The 26,124-nt window shown below is 47.5% G+C and overlaps 1 protein-coding gene across 1 annotated transcript in view; it reads left to right on the forward strand.

Annotated features, from left to right (window-relative positions):
- SND1 (staphylococcal nuclease and tudor domain containing 1) overlaps window positions 1-26,124 on the forward strand; it is a 423,281-nt gene that overhangs the window by 302,819 nt on the left and 94,338 nt on the right. The window contains exon 16 of the mRNA XM_040259576.1: window positions 20,076-20,185. Coding sequence (XP_040115510.1) covers window positions 20,076-20,185 — 110 coding nt within the window. The remainder of the gene's footprint in view (window positions 1-20,075; window positions 20,186-26,124) is intronic.

A 26,124-nucleotide genomic window follows, 5' to 3' on the forward strand; every position in this document is an offset into this window, starting at 1 on the left:
ATCCCAGCAGGCCCTATAATGGCCTTGCCCTCAGAGATAACCAGTATTTTGACTTCTGTCACCATAGATGAGTCTTGCCTCTCTTGGCCATCGTACTTGGAGTTATGGTCTTATTTTACCCAACTTTATTTTATCCAAGTTTTGTCTGAGTTTCATCCATGTTATTAGATATAACGAAAGTCTGTCCACATAATCTCTTGAAAAGAGATTACTTGTACCACAGTGCAAAGACTAGATTGGGGGAATCCACACTGAAGTCAGGAAGTGTGGTTGGGGGACGCCTGGACTTAGGCTTCAAGGTGGGGATGAAGAGGAAAGAGCAGATCTGGCCAGGAAGGTTCTGACGTAGAATTTTGCTGGTTATTTGATAATAGAGGATGGCACAGAGAGAATGGTCACTTTTCTGGCTTGTCAATAATAGGATGTTTGCAAGGAGAAGGTTGTTAGGTCAGCTTTGAAACCTTGAATGTTAGACGCCTGCGGATTTTTGCAGGTCCAGATGAATTCGATAGAAAGGTCTGAAGTAAAGATGAAAACCGAGAGGCATCCACTTAGAATGGAATCTGAAGCAGAGGGCGTGAATGTGATTGCCCAGGGTTGGGGTTTCAAGGAGAAAGCAGCTGCAAAGGAGCAGGTTGAAGGAGCAGTCGAGAGAGGAGGTTCTGACCTCAGAGCCTGAGGGGAACAAGAGGGGCACCGAGAAGAAGGGTAACAGGGAAGCCTGGCCAGGACCACGGGTGTCTCCGAGGCCTGAGGTGTGGGAGCAGGCCTCGTGAGGCGTCCTGTTGCCCCTCTCCCCTTCCACTCCTCCTGTGGCTTTGTGTTTTGTCTGTTTCTGTCGTCCACCCTGAACTGTGTGAATCCTCAGAGGAGAGGCGCTGGGTTCCTTCCCCTACTCATCACTTTCCAAAAATCTAAGAGTCAACCTTTGCCCTGGTAGTGCTCGCAGAACGTCCCGGTTGCACGATTGCTAAGGCAGGCTGGAATGGGATGACCTTCCTGAGGAGCCCCTGAATCCCCTGGGGGTCTTCTCTTGCTGAGGGAGCCTGGGCCTGGGGACAGAGCTGGCTTCCAAGCCCAGGCTGTGCTGAGCCTGAGGGGCCGCGGGCAGCTGCGCTCTGGGAACGCCCTCCTCTCAGCAGGCTGAGCAGCTCCTGCCGTTACATAAGACTTGTGTGTTCTGGCAGGGAAGAGCTGCCCAAGTGAGTGGTTAGCAAAAATGATTTGTGCAGAGTTATTTTGAGACCCCCACAGGAGGGAATGGCAGCCCAGGCCGACAGTATTTTAAACCGCATCACCCATCTACAAAGATTAATACATTAGAATCTCAGAACATGGGTAACAGGGAAATAAGAACCTTTAGAGTCCTAGCAGATTATTAGTGCTGGCTCTCCTGGTCCACACAAGGTGACTTCAGTGGTTTAGACTGAACTCAGTGCCTCCAGACTTCCACCATATGTATTCTTTGATCCAGTCTGTCCCAAGGGCTGCAAGTGGCCATTCAGGTCACTTCTTTCCATGGGGTAGGCCTGGGTCACTGAACAGCAGCAGTTTGGTTATGTTCTCATTCACTCTATAGGATACCAATTGGCTTTATGATAGATAGAGGAAGGAACGCCCTTTTTGTGGTCCCCAGAGTCATCATTTAGTGATTGAGCTCCTTGTGGTTCCAGGCTGGCCAGGAGAAATCCCTTGTTCCCCACCCAAAGCATTTTCCTTTCTCCTGACTCAAGCAAGAACAGCTGGCTAAGGGTGGGTGAAATACAGAATATAGAATTTTCCAGTTTAGTGACACAAGCGGAGACAGCCTCCATATGAAACACTTCTCTTGTTTTTGTTTTTCTCTTGGCTGTTATGCTAGGAAATTGGCCTCCTCACGCCCCCACCCTCTTAGCAATAGCTTTCCTCTGCCATTCAGAAGTCAGTGTCTCTCTCGATGGCTACTCTAGGATGAAGAAAGCTTTCTCCTTTTTTGTCCCTGGGTCCGCAGGTGTATAGCTGGAGAGTTCATTGTGCCAGGGCATCTGATTGCCTTCTGACCCCGAGGAGTCCATCTGGGCTGGAGGACTTGCTAGAGTATGGAGCAAGGGTCCAGAAAGAAAGAACCCAATCCAAGACTGTCATTTTGTTTTGTTGCATTTTTTTATTTCTTTTTTAAAGTTTTTTTCTTTCGTTTTTTTATGTTTTGGTTTTTGGGGCCAGGAGGCATGTGGGGTCTTAGCTCTGTGTCCAGGAATTGAACCCATACCCCCTGCATTGGAAAGCAGAGCCTTAACCACTGTACCATCAGAGAGGTCCCTGTTATATATTTTAAGAGAACAAAGGATTATTTAATGACACAAACTATGGAAACAGAAAAATAGTCACATAAAACAGGCAACCATATGGTATACAGCATTTCAGAGCCCCCAGATTCCTTACAAGAATGTGCCCTCTGGCATTTATTGTAAACATAGGTGCCTTGTAACAAGCTTCTGATTCCCCAGCACTGGTCCTCCTAGGCAGGTATGGAAGGGGGCACACTTGAGGGAAGAAACACTGCTCACACTTGTGTGTGTGTGAGAGCAGGTACTTCCTCTAACCCCAGAGGAGCCGCTGTCCATGGTCTGAAAGTCTTCCACCGATGGCATTTCTTCCTGGTTGTGATCCCTGACAAGGCTGGCCTTATGGGGAGTGAGGCTCAGATATGGTGAAGCGTAAACTGAGAACAGAGACAGCACAAACAAGCCAGCACTGTGAGTTTTCAGGATGATGGAAGGACCCTACAGGCAGTCTAGGGCTTAGGAAGACGTGTCCAGGGCAGGGGCAGCAGAAGGGTGGCTCATATCTCCTTTCTCCCTGAAACGAAACTTGATTCTGGCCTTTGCTATGCTGAGGAATCCACCCATTCCTGTCTCTGGCCTCTGCCCTTCAGGCATTCTCACCAAGTGTCTGTGCCAGTCCGTAGGTGGATACAGCCCTGGTGTCACTCTTGCCGCAAACAGCAGTGTCTCATCCAGGTCATTACGACCCCTGCTCCTCCTCAGTACCTCCTTCCTCCGCTCTTCGGTCTGCCTCCCCCCACCCCTTTCCTCCCCTCTTTGCACTGCTTTCCTTGGATGTGTGAGCACATGCAAGTGTGTGCATGCACGTGCACACACACACCCCCCTCCTTGGTTGTCACAGCACCCAGAATCACCATCGGGCAACATGCTTGATTGTGAGCTGTGTTGGAGAAGTTGATTGTCCCCACCCACTCTAAAGACGCCACTGCCACTTCCTCGCCAGTGACTCGCAGCCTTGTTAGAAATGTACACAATTCAGAGCAGGCTTCTCATCCCAGGGCTTGTGGCACAAGCTGTCCCACAGCTGTGAGTAATAAGCCCACTGGAGCAGCTTTCCTCTGCCTTGAAGACAGGCCCAGCCTGGTGAGACAGGTTAATATCTCCCACTCGCTGCAAAAAATCAGGCAGCCTGTCTGTCAGGTCCCTGATTCTCTCCCTCCCTGTGCTCCCTCCTCCCCTGCTTTTCAGCTAAGCTTTGTGTCCTGCGTCACAGCTCAGATCCGGGTGCTCTGCTGCCCCGTTGCCACACTGTGACAGGAGCTAAACAGCCTCAATTAAGTGCCAGCCGTGCTGTCAATGTCCCACTGGCCACAGTGATGGCTGCAGTTGTCGTTTCTGCAGGAATGCATCCATGGCAGGCACTGGATGCCGAAATCCTTTTCTTTCCCTCCGGTCTCCCAAACAGAGCAGATAATCACTTCAATAGAACTCTCTTTCCCTGAATTCTGCAAAGTGGATTCGAGGCAGTGGTTTGGATTTGCTGTTCCTTTTTATCCCCCAGAGCCCGGTGAATGAGAGAGGAAATGAATAGACGGCTTGTCACAACACCAGGGTCTCCACGGTGCCTGGGGCGACTGCTGCGAAGCAGAATGGAGGCGGGCTGGAATGGAGGCCATAGAGGCTGCTGCCTTCCTCAGGATGGGCCCCACTGCTCCCCACACCCCCTTCAAGAGCTCCCACATCCCAGGGGCTCCTTCTGCACTGATGGACCTGTCTCTTGCTGCAGCCTCCTGCCTGGAGGAAACATCTTAACTCTGCCTGGTCATGGGTGGGGGAGTAGTGCTGGTCCAGTCTCTGCACACCCCTCCCCAATCAGTCCAACTTGGCAAGTTCACATCCAGAGGTACCTCTCTACAGCATGCAAGAAGGGCTGCTCCCAGTGAGTGAGCCCCACTACCCCATCAGACCTCTCAATGAAGTCAGCTCTAAAGGTGTTTCCTATTGGAAGATGTAAGTTCCCTAGTGGCTCTGATGGTAAAGAGTCTGCCTGCAATGCAGGAGGCCTGGGTTTGATCCCTGGGTTGGGAAGATCTGCTGGAGAAAGGAACAGCAACCCATTCCAGTATTCTTGCCTGGAGAATCCCATGGACAGAGGAGCTTGGTGGGCTACAGCCCATGGGGTCGAAAAGAGTTGGACACGACTGAGTGACTACACTTCTACTTTCAAGGAATAAAAGCAGTAGAATGGTAGGAAGTCAAAAACCCACATCTTGTGAACACCTGGGGATGTTTAGACTGGAGAAAATAGAACATGAGGATGAGAGAAAATAAATGTTTTACTGTCTTCATGTATTTGAAGGGCTGTCAAGTGGGTAATGGATGTTTCATATGGTCCCAAGGAATTGGACCAGATTTTAGAAGGCCTAGAGTGTCAGGTTGTGGACTTCTGATTGTATACAGTAAACCCTTGGAAGCCACTGAAGAGTTTTAGAAAAATCAGAAAGGAAGGAAGAATCGGGATGGGGGAAATGAAGGGCAGGCAGGTAGATCAGAAGACTTGGCCAGAAGTGACAGGAGCCTGAACAAGCAGAGTCAGGTTGAGGGTTCAGAAGATCCCATGGTTTACATAAACAGCTGTGGGGGTGGAGTTAATGGGATCGATAAGATGTAGCAATCAGTAGGTTCTGTGCATAAAGTAGGGACAAATCAAATATAGGTGAGAATTTTAGACTTAATGGGTTGCTAGTGCTGCAGTCGGACTAGGGCACAATGGAAGGAGCGGAAGAGAGTTAGCAAGAAGATGAGGTTGAGTTTGAGGGATTGGCAGGACGGTCAAGGGGAGATGTCGAACAAACCCTTGAGGGTTGTCAGACACTCCTTGAGAGCTTAGAGGACAGTTCAGGCTTACCTGCCTGTGGGTTCCAGGTGATCACAGTGATGGAGAACGTGAAAATGGATGCGCTTTCCAAGGGAGGCTGCAGAGAGTGGAAAGGAAGGGGCCCAAAACATAACTCAGGGCAACAGCAGAAGACGAGCATCCCAAAGAGAGGACCCAGGAGAAGGGAGGAAAGGGAAGGACCTTCACTGTGGCGTTGGGGCACAGTGTCGAGTGCATGCAGAGATCAAGTTACTTTTCCAAGAAGAGTAGAAAGATGAAGTCTGAGTACCAGCGAGAAGTGTGATAGTGAGAGTTTGCTGTCCTGGACTGGAAGGAAGCAGTTGTGGTAAACAGAGAAGGGCAACCCTAGAAAGTTCACAGATTTGAATGGGGTCTGCGGGAGTAGAGTGGGAATACAGGGGAAGATGGTGGGTACGGGAGTGCCGACGCTCCTAGAACGCAGTGCTGGAGAGCCAGTGAGCAAGGCACACGCCCATGCTTGCTGTTGGCTATATCGGCTTCCCTTGAACCACATGTGCTGGCTTCTTACCTCTTCAGCTACATGACCATGGGCTTTTTTTAGTGTCTTTGTTTAGGATATCCTCATGCTGTCGCATGTACTGATCCTCTGGTTCTGAGAAGTGAAACGCTGCCTTGCCTGGACTTTTTTCTTTTTTCACCCAGTTTTACAACAGCCAAGAGTCAACCCTCCTCTTCTCTGAAGGGCCAGATAGGAAAGAGACACTGAAATTTGAATTGCATCCAGTGTTTCACATGTCACAGAATATTTCTTTTGCAACCATTCAGAAATGCAGACCCCATTCTTAACTCATGGGTTGTACAAAAACAGGCGGTGGGTTGGACTTCGTCCTCAGGAAGCTGTCTGCTGACCCCTTTTTTGTGAAACTAAACCAAAACAAACAAAAAAAAGTGAATGCCGGTCTTCATCCATAGTCCAGAATTCAAGCTACTTATCAGGATAGGATGTATTTCTGCATCCACAATCAGCCTGTGCTCTTTAAGAACCTTGGTTTCTCAGAATTCCTCTCCTTTTTGGCTTATTTTCATTTCTTCCTTGAAGTGTAAAGAGGGTGAGGTGGAGGTCTCTTCCTCACAGCGTCTCAGCTCACAGTCTTAGTCACTCTCCTTGCTCCAGGGGTCTTAGTATTCCTGCCAGTCACTGGTTTTTCTCTTCTCCAGTTCCACTAGCTGAGCATACTAATCTCTAGACATTGGGCTTTCACTTGCCTCAGGAGGAGAAGCTCAGAGACATTTTCTGTGAGTGGAAAGCTCAAGAAAGGCAGTGGTTTGAAAGTGTACTCCACACATCTCAGAAGCATTTTGTTCAAATAACAACACAGCTTGGTTTAGAAAAAGTCACTAAATTTATGCGAGTAAGCAGCTTTTACATTTGGCTGCCAGGTGTATGGCAGGATACCTCCTGGAAGCTGGTATTGCAGGATCCATGTGCTTGTTTCCCGTGGCTTTCCCCCTTCCCTGGAGCTCCAGCCTGAACAGGGGATTCAGGTTGGTCTCTTTATCCACGAACAGGGAATTTGAAAGACCCAGCACGAGGATTTTGGGGTACCGAAAATGACATTTATGTTTTAGAAGTCTAAGTTTTGATTCAGAGATAAAGTTACATGTTTAAAATAAGTCAGAAAAAGCTAACATTAAGGTTCTCATAGAAACCGACTCCCCCTCACCACTCAGACGCGGGTTTGGGCTTGTTAGGTTCGGTCTCCATGGTGCCACAGTGTTTCGTAAGTGCTGGAGTCATGCAGCCCTCTGGTCTCTGGAAAGACTATTGTGGACCTAGCTCTTGACCTCAGATGCTTTGTTTTCTGTGTAATGTTGTGAGGTGGCTGTGTTGATAGGGATCATTAGGAAAAACCCAATGGAAAGCATTCTTAGAGGGCATGGTGGTTTCATTCTGCTGCTGGTTGGTGGTGATCTTATTGCAGCTGCTGCTTGCCGCAAACCCCCAAATGAACATGTGTGTCGGGAAGCAGACAGCCTGCCATCTCCACCCTCCCCTTCACAAACACACCCCCAGAGAAAGCCTGGCTGCCTTGTTTACGGCCGTGCACTTGGCATGTCACGGGACGGGAGCAGCCTCGTTTGTCAGTGAGAGTTTTTTCTCCCTTTAAAAAAAAAAATCATCATTTTCCGTCTCTTGCTCTGTGGTGGGACAAATCATAGAAGGTTATTCTGATGCTAGCCCCATTATTATCTGCCACTCCAGCTCCATCTGAAAAAGGTCCTCTCCGTTTGGGGAATGATTCTTCGGTGTCTAAAGCCAATGATAAATCAAGTTGGTGAAGCCAGTTCTGTGCCCCGCCTGGGCCAGCCATCCAGCATGAGGCCTCTAAGCCATCCCTTCCTTGTCTCCTTCTCAGACAGCGGTCAGTGATTTAGCATCTAACACTCTCTCTCCTTAAAGTCCCAGAAGTGAGAGTTGCAAGATTTTGTGGTAAATTCGCCAAGCATTAACTAGTATAGTATGTTTGCAGGAACTGGGAAGAAGACATTGTTATTACAGGTTTGCCGCATCTATTTTTACTCTCTGGTATTTGTTTGGCAGACAGTTATTGAATATCTACTTTCTGGGGCTCCAGAGAGGAGTGGCATGTCCGTTCCCTCAGGTAACTGCAGAATGAGATCCACCAGTGATGGGCTGACAGCCCATGGAGGTGAGACTCAAAACGCCACCCTCCCCTAGTGCTCACACCGTGTGACTCTTGTGCCAGAGAAACTTGTTCTTCCCTATGGTTGGCCTCTCCCCACCCCTCCCTTTCTTCATGGGGAGCCAACGCTCCCATCACGTTGTGGAGACTGGATCTCATTGCTCCTGTTTGCCAGTTAACTTCGCTTTCTGGTCTTTTCAATGAATGCATCAAACATGACCAAATCAAGCAGCCTACTAAAAGTCTCCCTCAAACAGTTGGAAATATGAACTAAAAACAGCTTCAGTCTCAGCTCTTGCCCAGTTATGACTACCCTGACTTCAATTACCTGAGGAGTGTGGTCCCTGTAATTAGGATTCCTTCATTCTTCTTTTATCCCTTTCTGCTCATCACTGAAAGGGCCATACCAGTGACATGTTCCAGAATTGGCCCAGAAGATGCCGCCTCCTCCAAGGTAACAAAATAGCGGTTTAGCGAACAAGAGAGAGAATAAAGAATCTGAGACAATGCAAAATCCTCATTCGTTTCTGACCCTTTCAGTACAAATTGAGGCCTTATATGCTATAGAATTCTTAGGAACCAATGGTCTATGGTTTGCCTTGCTCCTTGGGCCATTTTGGGAATGTGAAAACATTGGACCAGCTGGTCCTAAGTGGGACCGTTTGCTGTTCTCAATTGTTAACTGACTCACTGACAACATTTGCAGCTTGGGGCCTCCAAACAATTTCTACTTTAAATGTTATGAGAGAAGACGGCAAGCAAACTATTTGGTACATGGGATTCTTCGTCTTCTTTTTTTTTTTAAACAGTTCTATTTATTTATTTATTTGGCCACACTATGAGGCCTGTGGGATCTTAATTCTCCAACCACCTCCTGCCTTGGCAGGCAGAGTCTTAACCACTGGACCGCCAGGAAAATCCCGAGATGTGTCTTCATTTCTGCAATCCACCCACGTGCAAGGGTTTGGCTTGGCATAAGGATTCAGATGATAACTACGTTCCTTACCATCAGGCAGCTGGCCTATCTGTCTCTGTTTTGTGCCGAAAGTTTAAGAGGTCTAGATTCTGTTTTTGATGCTTAGGGAGAGAGTAGAAAAATAAGGAAGTGTTACTTTTCTTAGACTGCTGTGTCTTACTCTCTAAATATGGAGCTCATTGTCTCACTCTCTGGGTGATGTGGTTTTTGTTGTTGTTGTTGTTGTTCTTGGGGGTAAGGATGGCAGGGGAAAGCAGAGAAATGGAACTAATTGATTGTTAGTCGCTCAGTCACGTCTGACTCTTTGCGACACCAGGGACTGTGGCCCACCAGGCTCCTCTGTCCATGGGATTCTCCAGGCCAGAAGACTCGAGTGGCTAGCCATCTCCTTTTCCAGGAGATCTTCCCCACCCAGGAGGTCGAGCACAGGTCTCCTGCATTGGCAGGCAGGTTCTTTACTGTTTGCCACGAGGCAGGGAGTTACGAATTGGCCAACTGCAGCAGCAAGGACTCAGGCAGAGGTACCGGAGTGCAGTCAGTGTGACAGGCAGCTTGTTTTAGCTTTCTGTCTGTGCCTTGTCCTTGACGTTCACTTCAAGGGACTGTATTTATATAGCAAGAAGGGAGAGCAGCCGTGGTTTTCTCTCTGGGAAGCTTGCAGCACTTTCCCAAGTGCTCACCCGGGACTTAGAGAGTAGGGATGAAGATGCTCCAGGACGTGAGATGATCTAGTCCTCTGCTCTTCCCAGCTGTCTGTGGCCTGTTCTGCTTAGCTCCACTGTATCTGCTGGTCAGACACGTGTCATATGCTAGCAAGTAAAGTCTGTTTTTGTTGTGAAAGCCCCACCAGAACAGTCATTTTGTCTCTTCTGTGGTTTAACCAACAAAATTAGTTAAAATTTCAGGAAGCAGTACTTAAAGCAGAAGTATTTTGACTTAGATTTACTTAAGAAGTCTCTCCGTAAATGTAGAAAATAAAAGTCCTCTGGTCCAGGCTGTTTTCCCAGAAGCAGAGGGACAGGCCTCATGGCCACCTTTCAGCTTTAGGATCGAATAATTGCCTTTTCCTTTCAGGAACCTTATTTATAACCCCGTAGTCATCCCCACACTAAGTTTTTCCGATATTTCATCCAGATTTTCCTTCCCCTAATAATTACACCCCCTGTTTTCAGGCTGAGCATTTCCCCTCCTTTTTGTGTTTATACCTTTCAAATATTTGCAGATTGCTGTCGTGTCACCCTCTTAGTCACCACTTAGCCGATCTGTACAGATTTAGCACCTTTTATCTTTTCCTTTCAAGGCAGGCATCCCCGCCCCTGAGTCATCTCCCACTGCTCTCTAAGTGCACTTCAGTTTTCTGCCCTTCCATCTGGCTGCATGACTGCCTGGAACCGAACAGGGGGTCACGGGTGGGCATTGTTTTCCTCCTCTGTTGCATTGGAAGCCAACCACGATTGCGGTGCTCCAGCCTCAGGTCTCACTGACATTGCTGGTCATTCCAGTTCAGTCACTCAGCTGTGTCTGACTCTTTGCTACCCCGTGGACTGCAGCACGCCAGGCTTCCCTGTCCATCACCAACTCGCAGAGGTTGCTGAAACTCATGTCCATCGAGTCAGTAATGCCATCCAGCCGTCTCATCCTCTGTCATCTCCTTCTCCTCTTGCCTTCAGTCTTTCCCAGCATCAACAGTGCTGGTCGATGCTGCTCATGTGCCCTGTCCACTTAAATTTCTTTTCCCAAGTGTGCCAGTTCAAAGACCAGAGGGGCAAATGGGTATAGCCATGTTTTCTTTTTGTCCTTCAAGTGTCACTGTAGGAAAATGGGATGTGTGTAGTTCGGGATCCTGTCAGCCTCTTGCTGATATTTGCATGAGGTCTGTGACCCTGACTGTTCATGAGCCATTTCCTTCTCTGTGTATGGACTTCTTTCCAGAAGTATTTTTCACTAATATTTATTCAGTCTTGCTTGAGGAATTACAGTGCCGCTCTGTGCTAGGCAGTGTGTCAGATACTTGAAAAAATAAAATTGGACTAAGAATTCCAGTACAGCTATTTCAAATCCTGAAAAATGATGCTGTGAAAGTGCTGCACTCAATATGCCAGCAAATTTGGAAAACTCAGCAGTGGCCACAGGACTGGAAAAGGTCAGTTTTCATTCCAATCCCAAAGAAAGGCAATGCCAAAGAATGCTCAAACTACCGCACAATTACCCTCATCTCACACACTAGTAAAGTAATTCAACTCAAAATTCTCCAAGCTAGGCTTCAGCAATACATGAACCGTGAACTTCCTGATGTTCAAGCTGGTTTTAGAAAAGGTAGAGGAACCAGAGATCAAATTGCCAACATCCGCTGGATCATGGAAAAAGCAAGAGAGTCCTAGAAAAACATCTATTTCTGCTTTATTGACTATGCCAAAGCCTTTGACTGTGTGGATCACAATAAACTGTGGAAAATTCTGAAAGAGATGGGAATACCAGACCACCTGACCTGCCTCTTGAGAAATCTGTATGCAGGCCAGGAAGCAGCAGTTAGAACTGGACATGGAACAACAGACTGGTTCCAAATAGGAAAAGGAGTACCTCAAGGATGTATACTGTCACCCTGCTTATTTAACTTCTGTGCAGAGTACATCATGAGAAATGCTGGACTGGAAGAAGCACAAGCTGCAATCAAGATTGCCAGGAGAAATATCAATAACCTCAGATATGCAGATACCACCCTTATGGCAGAGAGTGAAGAGGAGCTAAAAAGCCTCTTGATGAAAGTAAAAGAGGAGAGTAAAAAAGCTGGCCTAAAGCTCAACATTCAGAAAACGAAGATCATGGCATCCAGTCCCATCACTTCATGGGAAATAGATGGAGAAACAGTGGAAACAGTGTCAGACTTTATTTTTGGGGGCTCCAAAATCACTGCAGACGGTGATTGCAGCCATGAAATTAAAAGACACTTACTCCTTGGAAGAAAAGTTATGACCAACCTAGATAGTATATTCAAAAGCAGAGACATTACTTTGCCGACTAAGGTCCATGTAGTCAAGGCTATAGTTTTTCCTGTGGTCATGTATGGATGTGAGAGTTGGACTGTGAAGAAGGCTGAGCGCCGAATAATTAATGCTTTTGAACTGTGGTGTTGGAGAAGACTCTTGAGAGTCCCCTGGACTGCAAGGAGATCCAACCAGTCCATTCTGAAGGAGATCAGCCCTGGGATTTCTTTGGAAGGAATGATGCTGAAGCTGAAACTCCAGTACTTTGGCCACCTCATGTGAAGAGTTGACTCATTGGAAAGGACTTTGATGCTGGGAGGGATTAGGGGCAGGAGAAGAAGGGGACGACCGAGGATGAGATGGCTGGATGGCATCACTGACTTGATGGACGCGAGTCTGAGTGAACTCTGGGAGTTGGTGATGGACAGGGAGGCCTGGTGTGCTGTGATTCATGGGGTCGCAATGGGTCGGACACGACTGAGCAACTGAACTGAACTGAAGACAATCCTCAGTCACCTAGAGCCAGACATCCTGGAGTGTGAAGTCAAGTGGGCCTTAGGAAGCGTTACTACGAACAGAGCTAGTGGAAGTGATGGAATTCCAGCTGAGCTATTTCAGATCCTAAGAGATGATGCTGTGAAAGTGCGGTACTCAATATGTCAGCAAATTTGAAAAACTCAGCAGTGGCTACAGGACTGGAAAAGGTCAGTTTTCATTCCAATCCCAAAGAAAGGCAATGCCAAAGAACGTTCAAAGTACCCATACAGTTGTACTCATTTCACATGCTAGCAAGGTAATGCTCAAAATCCTTTAAGTAAGGCTTCAGTAGTATGTGAACCAAGAAATTCCAGATGTAAAAGCTGGATTTAGAAAAGGCAGAGGAACCAGAGATCAAATTGCCAACATACACTGGATCATAGAAAAAGCAAGGGAATTCCAGAAAAACTTCTGCTTCATTACGCTAAAGCCTTGGCTGTTTGGATCACATCAAACTGTGGAAAATTCTGAAAGAGATGGGAATACCAGACCACCTTACCTGCCTCCTGAGAAACCTGTATGCGGGTCAAGAAGCAACAGTTAGAACTGGATATGGACCAACAGACTAGTTACAGATTGGGAAGGAGTGCGTCAAGGCTGTATGTTGTCACCCTGCTTCTAAACACTGAAGAATTTATGCTTTTGAACTATGGTGCTGGAGAAAACTCTTGAGAGTCTCTTGGACTGCAAGATCAAACCAGTCAAACGTATAGGAAATCAGCCCTGAATATTCATTGGAAGGACTGATGCTGAAGCTGAAACTCCAATACTTTGGCCACCTGATGCAAAGAGCTGATTCACTGGAAAAGACCCTGGTAGTGGGAAAGATTGAGGGCAGGAGAAGAAGGAGAGCAACAGAGGACGAGATGGTTGGATGGCATCACGAACTCAATGGACATGGGTTTGAGCAAACTCAGGGAGATGGTGAAGGACAGGGAAGCCTGGCGTGCTGCAGTTCATGGGGTCGCAAAGAGTCAGACATGACTTAGCAACTGAACAAAACAAGACACAGTACCTACCCCAAGAAGCAATTTCATCTTGGTTTTATTTGGGTTGGAAATACCAGGTTCTCACATTGGCTTACTTGTGGTAGCAGTGAGAGGAGAGAGCAGATTAATGGGAACATCTAGTAAACAGGAGCCAAGCTAAGATCAGACCTTCCGGATTCTGGAACCCTGGAGGGGTGGTCTTTGGTCAGAGGTGGTTTGCACCTCCCTGCTCCAGTGTTAAAGCAATGCCCTCTCCTCCTTCCTCTTCGTAATGGCCTCATGTTCTGGGCACTGCCCAGTTTCCAGAAAGAATCTTTCTCACCTGTTATCTTTACTTCTCTTTAGACAGAGCTTGCTTCCCCTCTGCCATCTGCTATAAATTGACTATCCTTGAATCAGGTACAGGAGCAACTCTGCCCTCTCTCCCTCATTTCTCACCTCCTGCTCTGACGTCCATCCCCAACTTGTGACCAGGGAGAGGACAGAAGCCAGGGCCATGAGCGGGAAAGCAGCTGCCTGAGGCTGCCTCCTTAGCAGGGGACGGGTCAGTGGTGAGTTCATGATTGACTTGTCCAGTGCATCCTCCCAACAGTCTCCTAGACTTGGATGCACCTGCCCACCATAATCCAGATACGGTTTGTTACTGCATAACATCCAGCACCCTACAGACTGATGATAAATTCTGTCACCGACAGCATACTTGCTACAGTGGTGGGGAAGATGATATCGTCATGCTGCTAATTAGGCTTCATTAGGACAAAGTCTGTCTTTTTCATCATTGAGTTTTCATCTCCCAACCCAGTGCCTAACCCTGAGTAGGCAGTGATGTGTATTTGTGAAATAGTGGGGAGAGAAGGTCTGCCAGGGGATCTCAGCAAGTATCCAAAGTTGGCACAAGGCTCCATCCTTCCCTCTGTGATATCCAAAGCAGTAACAAACACACAGTAGATGAGTAATAAACACCATCAACTAATCCTTCCAATTGGTTACTATTTCCACTAGAGTTCTGTTTCTAGCTGCAAATGCCTGGCCTCTTGTTTGCTGGACTAAGAGCCATTGGGAAGGTGTCACTTCTAGCCTAGGCGAATTTGTGATACTTCCCTCACTTCAATAGAGAAAAAACGTACCATGCTTTGAGCCCAGAGGCTTAATTGTCATAAAACTCAACATATAACGTAAAACATTCAAGCAATACACGACTCTCTCATATGGCCATCAACAGAATCCTATGTAGCCATTATCGTATCATTTACAACAATTTGTACTTCTTGCTCCAGAGCTGACTGACCAAAGTGTTTGTGTTAATTGACCTAGTTAGTCAATGTCTCTAAATGTATAATTTCTTTTTAATATGCTGTATATAACTCCAGAATTTGACATTTGGAAGGAGGCACCCTGTACTCCCAGAGTTGAACCTGACATGGGAAATCTCAGAAGGGCACAATGCAGATGGTGGGATTTCCTGGCCAGGAGAGAATTTTGGAGCTCCTTCGTTTTACAGTCAGAGACCTTGAGGCTTGGAGATGTATGATACTTTGTCAGCAGCAGAATAGAAACCAGAAATGATGTGCCGATGCCTGGTGATGAATTTTCTCTTTCTCAGTTGTACAGGATCAAGCAGATTCTCTTCTGGTTCTGTTTTTAAGTAATCTTGGTCGGCCTTCCTATCCCAGAAAGCGTAGAGAAGGTGTGAGGGATAATGGCTTTTCCCTTAGGCAGGTCTGTCTGTCGGGCTTTAAAGAGGTCAGGGAGCCTCTGGAGCAGAAGCAGATGTGTCTGGCCTGCCTCTCCTGTGTCTGCCCTTGGCAGAAGTCAGCTGCGAGGGCCCCATGGGGGTCTCTTTCTTCTACATTCTGCCCTCCCCATTATAGGGAAGGAAATGTTCAAGAATGTTTGGGATTTACAAAAACAACAACAACAACAGCATTTTCAGTATTCGAGGCTTGCCTGTGTCAGGGGTCAGCTTGGTGGCTGACCTGCACGTGTGGCATTGGAAGCTCAGCAGAATTAACTGTGTCCTCGTGAGTAGGCAGGGCAGCCCTGGGGCCTTAGTGGGAAAGACAGCAGATAGTGGCGATTGAGCCCCAACCAGAATTGCAGCTCTGCTTGGCCTGCCTACCGAGGGCTTCCGGAACCCAATGACACACGCTTCCTTCTCACCATTGGGCTGCTCACCTTTATGGCATGTGGGCTGGCCCAGCTTGGCCACTGCAGCCTCCGGGTCGCTGTCAGAGAACCCGGCCTTCATTCCTGTGATGTGTTTTCTTTAACCTGCTCTAAGTCTGTTGCATCAGTAACAAAGCAGCATGCCAGCCCGGCACCGAGGGGCATTTGAGTCGGAGGTACAGTGCAGATGGGCTTCCCTACTGGCCAGGCTCTCAGGAGGGAAGGGCGTAGCAGGACTCCCCTCGCTGGCTGCACGTGTCCTCCCCCTGCCTTCAGCAGCTACGTCTTGTTTCTCCTACCTTATGATGTTACCTTGTTTGACTTACTCTCTATTAGTGGGCTGCGTATTTCTCGTCCTGTCCTTGATCCTTTGGGACACAAAAGCCAAGTCCCAAAGCTGGTATGTAAGCACTTGGTGTGGCCTTTGACCTCAAAGAGAGCCCGTCAGGCCACCCAGCCTTCTGTCTTCACACCTCAGTCTTCCCCAAGCCCTAGACCTTGCAGCTCCTCCCCCTGACCCCAAGGTTTTCAGTTAATTCAGTGTTGTAACTATATGCTGTTTTCATTAATGAAATACAGAAGGGAGACAGAGTATCACGTGCAGTCACCACTGACCACTCCTTTGTGGAAACTGCTGTATATATGTACATCCCCATATGTGAGTGGGGGGAGGGAATCATAATAAATGATAAGTTTGAAAAACACTCATCTGCTCAGTCCGTCTACAGAAGTAGCTTGGCTCATCAGCTTTCTAACACTCAGATAGTCAATGATGTAAAAGCCCTTCCTGCTTTCCTAGCCCCAGCTGTGAGCCCTGGTCTGGTAATAGATTCCACCTCACTCACCCACTCCCTGTTTTGCGATCCAGCCTGGGGCCCCCCTTGTGTCTAGGGATCCCCCTGCCTCTGCTCTCATGAGACCCCAGTGCCGTGGGGGCATGTCTGCCATACATGTCAACTCCAACTGTTCTTGCCCTCACCTGCCTGACACGAAATGGAGTCCCCCAGTCCTGCACTCCTGCCTTGTCCAACACTGTCTGGCGAGAGCAGTGCTTGACTCCAGAAACTGGGCTTTTTCTTAGTAGCTTTAGCGTCTGACAATCTAGGGTTCAGATTGGCTACTTGGTGACTTGGGGCCACATGTCAATTCATAGATAGTCAAGGATGCTCGGTAAATGCTCATCTCCCCCGCCGCCTTTATTCTCCTAGAACTTATACCTGGGTTCACCTGGGTTTCAGTGTTTGGTACCTGCTCCCACTGGATAGAACCTCTCTCTGTCCTGGAAACAGTGCCAGACTTTATTTTTGGGGGCTCCAAAATCACTGCAGATGGTGATTGCAGCCATGATATTAAAAGACACTTACTCCTTGGAAGAAAAGTTATGACCAACCTAGATAGCATATTCAAAAGCAGAGACATTACTTTGCCGACTAAGGTCCATCTAGTCAAGGCTATGGTTTTTCCAGTGGTCATGTATGGATGTGAGAGTTGGACTGTGAAGAAGGCTGAGTGCTGAAGAATTGATGCTTTTGAACTGTGGTGTTGGAGAAGACTCTTGAGAGTCCCTTGGACTGCAAGGAGATCCAACCAGTCCATTCTGAAGGAGATCAACCCTGGGATTTCTTTGGAAGGAATGATGCTGAAGCTGAAACTCCAGTACTCTGGCCACCTCATGTGAAGAGTTGACTCATTGGGAAAGGACTTTGATGCTGGGAGGGATTAGGGGCAGGAGGAGAAGGGGACGACCGAGGATGAGATGGCTGGATATTATCACTGACTCGATGGATGTGAGTCTGAGTGAACTCCGGGAGTTGGTGATGGACAGGGAGGCCTGGCGTGCTGCAATTCATGGGGTCGCAAAGAGTCGGACACGACTGAGCGACTCAACTGAAGCCATCCTGACCCAGACCTGAGATGTGACATTGAGATAGGTTTTGCCTCAGAAAGGGTTACTTCAGAAGAGGCAGGTCAGAGAGAGGGACGAGTCAGCCCAGGAGAAAGGGGAGAGTGAATGATAAAGGCAGCAATGATATTCTTGTTCTCAGGCAACTTTCCATTCTCTTACCTGTCGGCCTGATGGGAATTGATGTGCTGGGATGTGTTTACTTTTCCCATTTGAAGGGCAAGGAGACAGCCTAGTTCAGCTTTCTCCCCTTGAAGAGCTGGAACCCAGCTCCTGGAAGGTGGAGGGGCAGCAGGACTTAGGCCCGCCTTTGCCTGTGAGTCCACATGCAGTGGTTAAGGTTTGCTCACCACAGGCCCAAGAGTCTCGCCAGGAAGCTAAACTGAATCCATTTCAGCTTGACTTGTTTGCCTCCCCAGGCTCAGTGGGCCATCCTGCCTCTCCAGTTAGTCACTTGGTGATCTCCCAGGATTCAGAGAGGGCTGGCAGGGTGTGTTGCTCCCTTGAGACTTCAGAATACCCAGGCAAGGACAGGAAGAGAGCAGGGACATCTGGTCACCTAGAGTGACTCTGTGTCCTTCCGCAGCCTCACCCACAGCACCCCAGTCACATCCCATCCAAGAGTCACAAACAAACTGAATGCTTGTTTTTGCAGTACTCTTGTTTGAGCAACAGTGTTTTACCTGTGGTTATGTAGCCAGAATAGAATGGTTTATTTTCCTCTGATAATTACAATGTTTGCTTAGTTTACACATATAAAATGGAAAGGGTTTTTAGCTAATAACATTGTGAAAGTCATGGATGGGCTAGCTTTCATTTTTCTGGACCCCTCATCTCCTCTCAAAGTGAATCTTAGGCTTTTTGGTCCCATTAGTTTATTGATGTCTTTTTCAAAAAACCAGTTCCACTTGTCCCTCGCAGCCTGGCACTAAGGTGCAGGAAGGGAGAGGGGCAGCCCTGGTGGCCTTCTGCGCAGGTGGCACTGGGGCAAGGCCTTCCCCGTCCCGTCTCCACCTGAGTCGGGGAGTGGTCCTGGCGCCAGCTCCAGGTGCCCCCCTGCCGTGGTTCCTCTCCTGGTGCTGTGCTCCCCGTCCAGAGTTGTTTGACGTTGTGTGTTCCTTTGCTGAGGCCTGGAGGCTTGGAGAGAAAGCACTGTTCTTGAGCTTCTGAAAACCTGGGGTATAAACTATTACCTTTCCTCTGAGCTCCTTGACCTTGAATCTGTGCTGCGGCCAGAAACAAGTGCAGCCACCTGGCTTCATCCATAAGGGGTGTACCTTCTGTCCCAGCAGTGGTGGCCCCTGTTCTCCCAAAGGCTCCCAGCAGGTGTCCGCCCTACGCCACCTCCCCGAGCCAGATCGGCTGTCACTGTCCCTGAGGCTGTTTATAAATAAGAGGTCACACCTTCCAGCAGAACTGCTTTCTTACAGCAGGAGAGGACGGCAATGGTTTAGATATGGGCACTAAGTGCATCCCAGCACCCCCCATGTCTTGATTATTTTCCTTTCCTAGGTCTCTAACCTAGGTCACGTTTTTGGCTTCATAATTACAGCTGCAGTTTGAATTTGGGGGAAATCTAATTCAGACATCAAAATGTGACAGAGTTCGTGGCCTGTCACAGGTGCACACCATCAGTGATAAATAGCTGCAACATCAGTGATTGAAACAAAGGGAAAGAAAACACAGTCTGCTTTGGTTAGTGAGCACCCATACTGTATACAGTGCTGTCCTTGAGTACACAGGCGTGTGAAGGGTGAGATTCTGTCCTCAAGAATCTTGCAAGCTACTTTGTAGAATGAAAGATGACTGAGATTTTGAGCATGGGTAATTGTGTCAGTGATAATAATGATACAATAATAGCTAAAATGTACTGAACCTTTCCATGTGTCAGGCATGTTACTAAATATTTGCTGTAATAATCTCCCCTAATTCCACCAACAGCCACGTGAAGTAGGTTTTACAAATAGGACAACTGAGGCTTTGAGTGGGCTCAGTCACTGGGCGATGGTCACAGATCTGATAAATGACAGCGAGGATATGAATCCAGGTCTGTCTGGCTTCAGACACCTAATATTTCATCAAGATTCTGTTTGTTTTTTTTTTCTGTCTCCCACTCTGAATGAAATACTGATGGTGCTGTTGTCCCAAATATAGCCAGAGGACAGAGGGGGAGGCTTATTTGAAGAGGAAAATGACACCAAGTTAACACTTTTGAATTGGACGCGCAAGTCAGATAGTAAAGAGAAAATGTCTAGGCATCAGCCAGAACGGCTCTCAGGAGGCAGAATGGCTGGGGATATCAGTGTAATTTAGGTGAGAGAGCCATTTGTGTAAGTGATGGTTGAAGCAGCAAGACTATAGGCCCTTACAGAGTGAGGAGTCCAAGACAGGGATTCATCCCACATCTTGGTGGAGTAGGGGGTGTTTCCTGAATATCTTACTTGGAACTCCCCTGGGGATCTTAATAATTTCCAGACTCTGTGACCAAGATCCCTCTCTCCACTGTTGCTGCCCTGATAGTGGTCGTTTTTCCCACCTCAGGTGAACTCCTCCCCTCCTACCACTTATCTGTCCTGTCCTGCATTATCATCTAGTGCCTATCTGGCTCCCAGAGTCAGGGGACCATTCTTGCTAAACACCAGACCTCACAGGCCCCTTTTCATCACAGATTCTTCCTTTCTCCTGACACAGGTATCGAATGCCCCAGAGGAGCCCGGAACCTCCCAGGCTTGGTGCAAGAAGGGGAGCCATTCAGTGAGGAGGCAACACTTTTCACCAAGGAGCTGGTGCTGCAGCGAGAGGTAGGACATCTTCCAGTTGCTTCTTGGATGAGGAGGGTGGAGGGAGCGGAGCTCACTTGGTCTGGTGTTTTCCTGCAATGTCGGAGATCCGTCTGCCCCTTTCTCTGGCGCTCTGCCTTCCACATCCATGATCAATTCCATGTCTGCCTACATCCTGTTCCTGGAGCCCTGCTTCATTGACCAGCCACCCACCAATTGCTCCTCACCCTGGGTGTCCTGGGATGCAGGGTGAACGCCGGCTGGCCCAGCCAGGATGCTGAAGCAGTGAGCCTTCTGCTCTGCGGGCTCCTCCTTGGTGACTCAGCCCAGAGCTGCCTGCCCCCAGCTGGATTTAGAAGCTTGACTAACCCTGTCAGGGGCCAATTTTCTTTGAACATTTATTTGTATCTTTGAGTAATTGCATTTTCTGTAGCGGGTTTTCTGACTTAATTTAATTGTATTTCTGTTTCTGCCTGTTGGGCTGGCTCTTGCAGGCAGGAGTGAGGCTGCTCAGCTGCCATGGTGCCCATCTACCTGCTAATTTCCATCAAGTCATAGTCAACAGATCCATGTTCTTTCCAGGAGTATGCCTGTCACTCATTCTTCTAGGCGGGGCACAAAGGAGGACAGTGGGAAGTGTGCTGGACTCAGGCTTAGAGTTTTAGATCTGCCTTTTTCCTTTGTTTTTTTCTTTTTTTAAAACAATCAAATCCACAGGGTACCTCCTGCTTTAATGCAATATCATATTTCATAACAGTGAAAAAGATTATGGGGATCTTAGAGGTTATCTTGCTCATGGATCTTTGTAGATTCTTGGGAGCAATAGTGTGGGCTTCTTTGGGATGTTAAGTGGTACAAATACCTGTTTATAAGCTTTCACAGCTCTCATATTGATTTGAAATGTCAGTGAATATATTAAGGGGGGGTGCTTAACCTCCTTAATTGTCTCATCAGTATCACATTGCCCTCTATTTCGTGTGTGGTCAGATGCATTTGTTCGTGAAGAAGCAGTCCTTATGTTGGTATGCAAAGTATCTATTTTGCAACTGCACAGTGCAGGCTGAATTGTTATCAATTAAAGATACCCCACTCCCCGCATGCCAGAGAAGTGTTTCCAGAATCCAAATGCTCCTGTTGTCAGTAGCTATTGACATTTTTGACCCTATAGGAATTGAGTTACAGGGGTGGATATTTTAGAATTTCCCTCCTGCAATATCCCCTTTGAATAAGGAACTGCAGAACTGTTTTCATGTTAGAATAAGCAGGTGAGTCCACTCAAGGTCATAACTTGAAGACTTCACATAGGGAGCCGGAACAAAGGTTGGTTGGTTGGTTATGCTTTAGGTGGGGAAGGAAATCCGCTCACTGGGCTGCCTGAGACATGTGTTGGTAACATCCTCATCACTTACTCTTAGTCACGTTTCTGTTCATTTCGCACCAGTATCCTCTTCCTGTTGTTTCACATCTTCTAAAGGTGCTTTCCCTTTTCTTTTTCAACTCTTGTTTCCCCAGCCACTTTTCTTCCTGATCATGTTTCTGGCCCACTGGTGGTATCCAAAAGCACATGGGGGTCAAAGAGAATACTGACCACTGAGAGGAGTGAGTGGCCCAAAGCTCTTCTGCTGTCTCATGGTTATTATCACCTTACCTTTGTCTGTGTACTTGCTGATATTTGATTGTTGAAGCGTTTTCCCCATCCTCTTTGGTGCCCCTGGCATCCTCAGTCTTATCCACGGTTGATATTGATCTTTCTTAGTTGGAGTGTCCCAATCTTTCATAGCTGTAAGTTGGGGATTCTTGATAGAGAGCCTTTCCACATTTTCTTAGCCACTTGGATGATTGTTGGGCTGACAGGTTTGAAAGGTCTTTATGCAGAGGAAAGACAAGTATGGCCTAAACGGAGGATAACTTGGGATTCTGACTAAAGGAACCAGTTACAGCCTATTCTGGGCAGTTTCCTTCATATGAAGGAAAACTCCTTCTGAACATATATGAAAAACATATATGAAAACTCCTTTCTGAACGGCATAGGAATGAAGAGGGGTTTTTGTTTTGTTATAGGTTTGTTCACTAACTTTTGCCTGTATAGTATCCTCGTTTTTATTTCAGGAGTTGTCCTGGGGAGCGTTTCTCTTTGCCATCTTCCCCCTACCCCACAAGAATGTAGAAAAGCCCGCCAGATTGATCCTCAAGTGTAGAGGTCCTTCCCACCCTTAGGAGAAGGGCCATGTGGTTGCCTGGGTGGCTGAGCATGGGACCACAGAAGTGCGCTGCATGTAACTCTCACCTTCAGGGCAGTGTCCACTGAAGACTTCATTCCAGGAACTCTTCAGGGGCCAAACTGCTGCTGTGATGGCCGCAGGCGAATGGGTTCTCTCACCTCCTGCCTGTTCCCTTGGTAATCACGTTTAGCTCAGTAAAACAGGTGTGGTGATGCGATTGTCATTGACCCTGCCACATCCCCCTCTTTTTATATATATATATATATATATGTTTTATTAACTTATTTTGGGCCAGTTCTCCAGCCCCTGCCTACCTTCCCCAGTCACTACAAGTCTGATCTCAGAAAGGAGCAGCACTTGGGTCTTAGGTTGATTTCACAGCACCTCCTGGGCCTCGTGTGTGACCCCACAGAGGGAGGGATGGCCATCGAGCTGGACTCAGGAACCCAGAGACTGCCTTGAGAAGGATGTGAAGTAGGGGAGAGACTGTGTAATAAACACCCTAGCAGGGAGCAGACAGAAAGCTCAAGTATGGGGCACCTTGCCCTGAAAACTGTCTCCTTATTTATGAGATGCACTGTCTTACCTTTGGGTCGATGGGGCAGGAAGTGCTGCCTGTCTCTTTCCCAGTTTCGGGTGGAGACAAACTTGCAGTTTTTGCATCCCATATCCTCTTGTGGAGCCTGCACTGTTGCACACAAGACCCCTCTCATTTCAGCCAGCCCCCGTTATCTTGAGACCTGAACGCCCTGCTTTGCCAAAATGTGTTTTTACAATGACACTCGTCAGGAGAGAGTGCCTGGCATTTTTGGCCATCACGCAGCTCATTTTCCTGAGTGTCTCCCTGCCACCTCTCGTTGCCTTTCTTCTTTTTTTCCATCTTTCTTCATGGCCCTTCACCTCAGCCATTGGTTCCTCTTGGCATTTGTTCCTTTCCCTGAGTCGGGAGCTTGGCAGGACTGTTAAGGTCAATGGTCTGGGTGTCCTGGTGGTGCTGCCAGCTTCAGGGCATTAACTATAGGCTAGACACCACATTGTTACCTGGTTTTCTTTGTGACCTGGAAGGCCACAGCAGCCCAGGAACTCTCAAAGAACTTCAGCTGTTCTTCCCAGCCTCACTTATTTGGTGTAGAGCAGGGGTGGGCAAGCCCTGCCCACTGCCAGTTTTGTAAATAAAGCTTTATTGAAACACAGCCACACTAACCTTTTTACATACTGTCTATGGGTCCTTGCATGTTATAACAGCAAGGTTGACTGGTTCCAACAGTATATATGGTCCCCAAATCCTAGAATATTTACTGTCTTTTTATCAAACATGTTTGCTGACTGTACTACACAGGTTTTGCTGGGTTGGGTTTAAATGGCTGGGTGTAGCCCTGAAAATGGATTTGTTCTCATGTCCCCTGCCTTTGATGCTGGACCACTTCTGGATCACACAACATGAAATCATTGTGTCCCATTGGACGACATGTGCTTGGTGACGCCCCCTCTGCCAGGCACTCCCCACCCCCCAAATACAGCTGCCTCTTTCAGGCAATTCTCTGCCACATTGCCAAGGACAGGAAGATCCGGTGTAATTTCCCAGATGGAGAATTGTGCCCATTGCTAGCATCTTCCCAGAAGTAGTGGTGAGGGAGAGCATTAGATAACCAACCGGCTTAAAAGTGCAGACTCCAAGGTTTTCACACTCCAGTCATCACGTGGTCCTGGGTAAGTGACTCTTTCCTACCTTGGCATTGCTGTCTAAAACATTGATCCAGCAATCCCAGTCATCCTCTTCTTTCTGAGGCCCTTCCTGTGAGTTAAACAGTCATTGGGGAATCTCTCCACACCTTTGTGTCATAAGGCCAGCTAGCTAGCTCTCACTCACTCACCCGCTGCTGCCGCTGCAGCAGGAGAACCTGCACTGTTAGAGAGGGGACCAGAAGGTGTGATTAAAAGAGATCAGCACCACAGCTGAACCCTCTTCACAGTTCCCGGCTGTAGGAAGGCAGTTCCTGGGGGATGGGGGCATCATTTCCAAGGCCTTTCTGAATGACCCCTTTGTCCTGAGCTCTCCAAAATTGCCCTTTGCTGCTGCCTGGAAAATGACATCCTCATGCTGGAGAGTAAGCCGAAAGCTCCGGCTGCTGCCCTGACCTGTTTCCCTTCTTCCTGCCAGCATCCACAGGGAGGCTGTCCCCCTAGGGCGCTCATTCTGCAGGCTGCAGTGCCCAGGGCTCAGGCCTGGACTCCCTCCCTCCCACTACCCCTGTTTTTTAAAAAAAAAAAAAAAAAAAAACAGAAAAATACACAGAAGCATCGCAAGCAACAGTTGCTGTTTGAAGAGCAAGTATTTATGTTTCAGATAAATGTGGGCTCGGCATTGAATATTGGTGTCTTATTTACAGAGAGGTTTGTCTGGGAAGGATACTTAATTAAAAGGAAAGTGGTTCCTTCTCCTTTGTTTTAGCGCCAAATGTACTATGTCTGGTCTGAAAAAGGTAAACCAGTCTAAGCAGTTCACCGCTGGTCAAAATAGTGTTTTCCCTCATGCCCTGTCTTTCCCCAAAGTTCTGGTACCTGCCCTCTCGCCCTTCTTTTCCCGTCTGTCCATGCAGGCCCCCTCCCTGTCCAGAAGACAAATGTAAGGAGGAACAGTAGCCACGTTACTTCTCTGGATCAAAACGATGAGGATGGTTCAAGCCACGGGAAGTCCACAAGGGTGGAGGATACCCACTGCTCTCCAGCTCTTATCAGTGCCTTGCCCCTTGGTAGCCCTCGCTGAGCTGGAAAGAATAACCTGCTGGGAAAGCAAGCCAGCCATCCAGCAATGTTGCACTTATTTATACAAAGACACCCTATTCTAGATTACCACTGCCCAGGAAAGAGCAAAGACAGCAAGGCCAGCTTTCTAAACACCTCTGTTTATCCCCCAAGGCATTAAAGGCTATTTGGAGGGCTGAGGTTTTTTCTCACCTCCCCCACACATTCTTGACAGTTCATCACCCACCCGAGGTCTGTCCATTTTTTTTTTCCCAATTAATTTAAGGCTCTTTTCTTTGATGGGGGCTCAAGTAAAGATTTTCTGTCCTAATAGTGATCAATTTTATATAGCATTTTCTAGTGTAAAAGCACTTTCTTATATAATACTTTGTTTTAATGTCACAGCAAACCTATAAGAAAAATATTATCCCCAGATTTACAATTCTAGAAACTAAGATGTAGAGTGAACTGCCTCTATTCACAGAGCTTATTGTAGGACAAATATCAATACCAAAATTCAAATGTCTGCATTCCCAAATGAGTGTTTTTTCTCCCCAAATTTTGCCAGTTTTGCTGTTATAAGGTGGTTATTCTTTTTAGCTGTGTTGTATATTCCTCAGCCTTCAAATATCTGGAACTAATAAATTTGTAAAGGATCTGCCTGGAGGTCCAACACTGGTTGAGTGGTCAGAGTCTCTAAGTCTGACTCGGGGCTCACAACTGCAGAGGTGCCATGCCTTCCCGAATTACTGACTCTCCTCTTGTCATAGTTCTTATATCGTTTAGCTGCTTGATTCCTGCTTCATCCTTTGTTTGGCCTTAGTGGGCCTTAATTTTTGTATAATTTCTTGCTGACCTGCCTTGCTTCATATCAGTTTGATCATGTATGTCCATATTTCTATTTTTAACCTTTCTCAAAAGATGCATCGTTTATAAAAATGTAACTCCCCATTGCCTCTGGGATGAAGTTTAATCTCCTTAGTTTACATGTAT

Source organism: Oryx dammah, unplaced genomic scaffold (assembly GCF_014754425.2).
Source record: "Oryx dammah isolate SB20612 unplaced genomic scaffold, SCBI_Odam_1.1 HiC_scaffold_18, whole genome shotgun sequence".
Lineage (NCBI taxonomy): Eukaryota > Metazoa > Chordata > Mammalia > Artiodactyla > Bovidae > Oryx > Oryx dammah.